This window comes from Mchenga conophoros, linkage group LG8 (assembly GCF_057382185.1).
Source record: "Mchenga conophoros isolate Kocher_MC1m ecotype Shallow Benthic linkage group LG8, M_conophoros_male_GT1.1, whole genome shotgun sequence".
NCBI lineage: Eukaryota > Metazoa > Chordata > Actinopteri > Cichliformes > Cichlidae > Mchenga > Mchenga conophoros.
Genome location: NC_140533.1, coordinates 26,559,327 through 26,565,441, shown reverse-complemented (window position 1 = coordinate 26,565,441; position 6,115 = coordinate 26,559,327). Strand labels below are relative to the sequence as shown.

The following is a 6,115-nucleotide window of genomic DNA, read 5'->3' as shown; positions in this document are numbered from 1 at the left end:
TTTTTTTGGTGGGGGGTTAAGATTTTTTTTTTTAGATCTTAGAGTTAGGGTATACTTAGTGTGCAATGTAAACTGTCTCCAGGTGGAAAACCAGAGAAGTGAAAGACCTATTTAGAGGCCTGCAGGGTTTATCCCTGTGGTTTTCTCCTCTGTTTTTGTACTGGCAAAAATAATTTCTGGGACATTTTATCGTAACACCAAATTTTTTTTTCGTTTTAGTTATAGTAGTATTTTTAAATGCCTGTACAATTTTTAAAAAAAAAAAAACAAACACCAGATGTGTTGGCTGCATTTTTAGATAAATAGTTGTATATAACTTTATTGTTTACAAAATGTATGCATAAGTTTTCAAAATGTACAATTTATATTTGCATTTGAAGTTGTGAAAATAATTTACTAAACATGTTTGTGGTTTTTACAGTTAAAAAAAAAAACTACTACTAGGATTTTATGTTTTTTATGTGATTTCAGATCAGTTGTGTTAATACAGTATGTCAATGAAAAAATAACTGTAAATTCAGACACGTGAGGTTGTGCTGAAAAGAATGATGCCAAGCAAGGCAAGGTAAAAAATAAAATAAAACAATTTGAAGGTGAAATACAAATTTAAAATCTTGTTCCTGACAGTGTAATTTTTTTCCAAAAGCGAAACTTAAGTTAAACCTTTCCTTGTAAATGAACCGCCCCATGTTGTGTTGCTTTCTGGATTTTATACGTATTGGGCTACATATTTATTTATTATACAGGCTGTACAGTGCATAAACTCAAAATTCACATGTTTTATGTAACTGAATGTTTAACTATGTGGTCTACATAACATGTGTATACTTACTGCATTTGAATCATTTTAACCATATGTAAAACCTGCGTTTTGGTTTTTTTTTTAAAAAGCTTTGATTTTGCCACCCAATCTGATTTCCATGCCACCCTCATGCCACCCTGAGACAATTTCTCTAGATCCGCCCCTGACGCTTATTTAAAAGGAGCTACAACAGCAGGTCATTCCATGTGGCGGTTATGACAGATTTTTTACACTAGACACACTTCCTGACACAACCCGAAAGGGACTTGTGCCAACTCCTGTGATGAAACTGGGAATCTTTCTCTTATTTGCAAATGTGTTAAACCACTATTTTATTATGCGACAGTTTTAAACATTTCATCTGTCCCTGACAAATGCCACCCATTACATAATAAAGACAAGCTAAAACTACCACTGAAATAACAAAAAACACAATTAAAAAAATTTGAAGCACTTAAACTAAAATGAGGAAACCCACACTGGTGACTAACCTGTGTTTAAGTGAATTGGAAGACAAAAATTCTAATAATAGAAATTAAAACTGATAAACTGTGATCATATTCTGAAATTTGACGTTGAAGAAAAGCAGAAAGTATAAGGGTGAATGTTAAAATCCTAAATAAGATTTACCAAACTAAGTTTGACCTCTTAAGAGTGAGGATTGGTTTGGATGTAAATAGCTGTTATAGTGAAAGCTTGGAAAGCTTTTAGCTTTCTGGAAAAAATGTGGATCTTGGTGCAGTCCAAAAGGACTTAATTACCACCTGATGAAAAGTATCATTTAGGCACAGGTCGAACCTCCTGAGTAAATCACTGATGTGTGTAACTGATATGAAAGCCATTATATGAAAATAATAATAAAAAAAAATACTTTATTTATATAAAAATCTAGGAAATGACTGTGTCAGAGATGTCTGACAGCAGTCAGAATATGAAAAATTAACTTTTATGTATCTGTTTTGTTCTAGCTTTCATTATAGTCTCTTCAAATGCTATTTTCTTTGCTAGATAATGAAAGTTGGTTTGTATTTGCAGTTTTAGTTGTAAAGGTTTAAACAAAAAAAATTAGTATATTTCCACAAACTTTTTATTTTTTCATTAATTTGTAAATGTCACTTTAAGTTTTCAGTTTCTACAAAAAAACGAAAAGTGTTTTTTAAATGGAGATCTTATCTCAGTAACATGACCAAAAGTATGTAGACATCTCCTACTGTCTTTCCTTTATTCTTAGGATTCTTGTTAATAGAAGTGTAAGAACTGCTTGTTTTTCCTGATAGTAAAGAAGAAGACAACACTCATGGGAACACACCTGTCACAGGAGATGAGCAAAACTATGAGCTTACAATCTGACAACCAATAAAAATTGTGCATTTGCCCTGGGCTTCAGTAAATAGTTTTACAGTTTGGTGAGGAAGAACCTGACAAGCTTGCATGGAGCCCTGACGTCACCCTTATTCATGCCTCCAAGATAAACTAAAGCAGCAGATGTGATCGACACCTTATCAGCCAGTATCAGTGCTGCACGTCACTGATGGTCTTGTGACTGATAAATTCCCCGCTGCTGTGATCATATGTTCACAAACCTTTGGACACGTAGTGTTTGATGTGAAGCGTAACCGCAGTCTTCTTTCCTCAGCGGACAGTCGGCATGTCTCAGCAGGAAAAGCACTGGTTTATTAATCAGGGCTGCATTCCACTTAGGGGAGGTCCTCCTACTGTGCTGTGCATGTCTACTCATTGTCATGGTGTACTGGGGCAGTAAATGCATATGAGTCATTATGGTGTCACTTATTCCACAGGTGTTTCTTTTCTTTGGTCAAGGGTCAACATGTGTACAATAAATAATGTGTAAGGCGAAGACAAAAGACAGCAGATAAAGAGAAAATTGAAATCAGTTGACTTAAAATGTAAGTTATATGCTGAAACATATATATATACATACATATATACATATGCACATTTTTGGAGGAATAGTCCGAAAAGTTATCTGCCATTCCCTACCCGCCACTTATCCAACCTAAAGTAGCGGGTAGGGGTTGGAACCTATCTGTTGTGATGGGAGACACCTCTGAGGTGGATGAGAATCTTGTGGGATACACAAGCAGCTGCTGGCCAACCAATCAGAGATAGCGGTGATTGCAAAAGAGCAGAAGACAGCAGCTGTGATAGATTGGGCAATAGCAGCTGACAGTAGCATTAGATAGAAGGGATATGAGATAATCAAGAATTCCCAGTGGCTCAAGGAACAACTGGAAGGTAAAATCAAAGCGTCCCACTGGTAACAGGAGCTGGAATCATGGCTCCAACAGTCTCTGGGAACAACATCAGAGGTCTCTGTTCAGGAAGGTGCAGCCGAACCATCAAATCCTCAAACATCCAGGCCTCTGGAGGAGGACCAAAACTTAAACAAGAAACACTGTGTTACCAAATATTTTTTTGCAAATGCAGAAAAATCATAATTAGATTTACTGTATCATCACACAACCAAGGGTCTGTGAGGAGGACAGCAACATTTGTGAGGGGGATAAAAGAAACCTTGTGTGGAGCAAAACACAGTAAAAGTGTAGCTGTCACGCTTGGTCCTCATGCTTCAATTGTGCAATCAAAAGTTCCTCAAACTGACATGTGGAGGACATTTTGCACCTTGAAACTTTGGCGTACCCAAATCCATGTTTGATTATACAGAAACCTACCTTAAAATGTGAGCAAAAGACATAAAAATAATAGACACTACACAGTCCTGATGCTGGGCGACCAGGACGTACTCCGGTACTGAATCAAAACACACATGGATAAGGTTTGAAAATGTGGACGTTTACCTATGTTTAGTTTATTTATATAGCACATTTAATTGCAACAGTAGCGTTGACTAAAGTGCTGTACAAAGATACAAATTACACAGTAAGATGACTTAAAACATTGATATCAAGTAACAAGTATCAAATAACATCAATGCCAAATAACAGATAGCAGAGAAAATATAGTCAACAAATCCCAGGAAACAATCACGCAGAGACTTGGCTCAGAGCCTGTTGGTTTCCACTGACAACATCAATCTTGAAAATAGGCAATAAATAAATAATGTGTATTTATTTTAAAGGCTACGTAACTTCTTGAAACAGGTGGGTTGTGTTTTTTGTTTCCAGCAAATGCTACTCAGTCCTGTTTTCAGGAATAGTCGTTTTTAGACACAACAGCGGAGAAGAGTATGAGGGCTCTGGTTTGGTCTTCTATGAATTTGTACTCAAGATTACACTGAACTATTTATTCCTGTGGTTGGTTGTGTTGTCAGTGACCTTGCATCTTCATTTGGGAGGCTATTTGAGGTGGCTGTCATGTGGTCGAGCTCCTGGAGGACAGCAAAGAGTGCAGCAGGATGCCTGTGGCTACAGAAACGTTGAGAGACTCGATGCCAGGCACCAGCTCCCTGCCCGCTGGGATGGTGAGAAGTGTCTGACACATGGAGAGCAGCTCCTTGGAGAGTCCTTCTCCTTCTCCTCCCATCAGCAGCAACGTGGGTTTGGTCATTTTAAAGTCTGAACACTTGGTGATGGGCATCTGCGACACTTCTGCTTCCTGTCCCACTGTGCCAACCACCTGCCAGCCCTGCTCCATCTTCAGCTTCAACATCTCTGCAAGGTTTTCATATCCATACACCCCCATCACCTCCATAATGCCCGAGCTCGCCTTGCTGACCACTGGAGACAGCGGGCAGGTGTAGCGAAGACTGCTGGCGACTCTGTCCACCCCGAGGAAATAAGCAGAGCGCAGGATGGCGCCGAGGTTCATGGGGTCGTGGATTCTCTCCAGAACGAGCCACAGTGGAGCATCTTTCCTGCTGGGTGCAGAGTCCTCGGTGAGGTAGCTCAGGGGACTGGCAAGCAGGCACACTCCCTGATGGACTCCCCCATTGGACATCTTGTCCAGCTCCTTCCTGCTGACCCGATGGACTCGAACTCCTCGCAGATGAGCCTCCTCGCACACCTTCAACACAGACGCCCTGTGAGAGGCCTCGCCATCTTTTACAAACAGCTTACGGACCCTCCTCCTTCCCTGAGTGAGAGCCAAGAAGCAGGGAGCAACGCCAAAAACAACCTCGCAGTCCTTAGATTTGGCTTCAGGTGCAGGTTTCTGCTTCACCTGCCTCTCCCTCTCTGCACGGAAATCTTCCAAGCACAGTTTCCTGAGTTCAGGTGACACTCTGAAGTCATCTCCCCTCATCTGCTTCTGCAGCAGTGAGATCTCACTTTTAAACACTTTTCTTTGAGTTGACCCCTCATGCTCCTGCCCTTCTGCAGGCTTGTGCTGGACCCTGGAGCGCCCCCTCGCTACAGGGCTGACCTTGCTGTCCTTTGGGTTCAGGTGTGAAGCTGTTACGTAGTAAAAGGCAACCTGGGAGGCTGATAAAGGTGCGTGAAATCTTCTGTTCAATACAAGCAGCAACCTGTGCTGATTTGCAATAAATCCAGCCATATTTATACAAGGGGCAGCCTCTGCACTGGAGAAACTCGAATCAGCTTCCCGAGAAGTCCATCAATCCACAGATGTGTCAGAGACCTTCACTGATAATCTGTCACGATGAGTTAAAGAACCAACTTCCTATCTCAGCAGACATGCTTGTAGCCTTTACGCACATGTGCAATCCAGTCTCAGCAAGCAGCGGATATTATGACCTGACGTGGAGTCATTTACCCTACAAAATAAAAGCCTGAGACTGCTAGTCTGATGACAGGCGTCACCCAAAGCTGGAAATGTATGGAATTAAAATAATACATTTCGCATAAATAACATTTTTCTTACGGGGTCAAGTCTGACATGTACTTTTGTTGCTGTTGTAATATTTAGTTTCATTTTCGTACTGGTCATTAAACGTCTATTTCTATGGATAAACTGTTATTTAATTACTTTTCTGTTGTATTATCTATTTGGTTTTATTTGTATAATTTTATCGTTATTGCATGTTTTGCTTTGCTTTAATTTTAATCAGTATATTTTTCTATATGTTTTATTTCCCAACTTCCCAACTGTGACAAATATTTTTAAAAAGACAAAAATCAAAAAGAAAGAATTAGGGTGGGGCCAATAGCTTTATCACAGCACTGTATGGCTGTAAGATTCCTTTGTTACAGCTTGTTACAGCTTCCTTTGTTAAGAATTAAGTTAAACGCAAAAAATAAATAAATTAAATAAATAACAATAGCTTGTAGCTATCTTTTTAGCTAGCTTTACTGTATAAGAGTTCTCTAGCTTTTATTTTGAAATGTATGTCTGTCTTTCTCGGTGTCGACTGTAGGCACGTGACAAATGTGACGC

General features: G+C 39.5%; 1 protein-coding gene across 1 annotated transcript; it reads right to left on the bottom strand.

The window, feature by feature from the left end:
* Positions 1-3,612: 3,612 nt before the first annotated feature.
* mrm1 (mitochondrial rRNA methyltransferase 1 homolog (S. cerevisiae)) lies at positions 3,613-5,615 on the bottom strand. Its single transcript, XM_085283442.1, has one exon. It carries the CDS (start codon positions 5,273-5,275, stop codon positions 4,136-4,138), a length of 1,140 nt encoding a protein of 379 aa, XP_085139568.1. The 5' UTR covers positions 5,276-5,615; the 3' UTR covers positions 3,613-4,135.
* Positions 5,616-6,115: the final 500 nt, after the last annotated feature.

What these genes read in the sequence shown, in the direction of transcription:
- mrm1 (XM_085283442.1), bottom strand. Translation starts at nt 5,275, where the DNA reads ATGGCTGGATTTATTGCAAATCAGCACAGGTTGCTGCTTGTATTGAAC.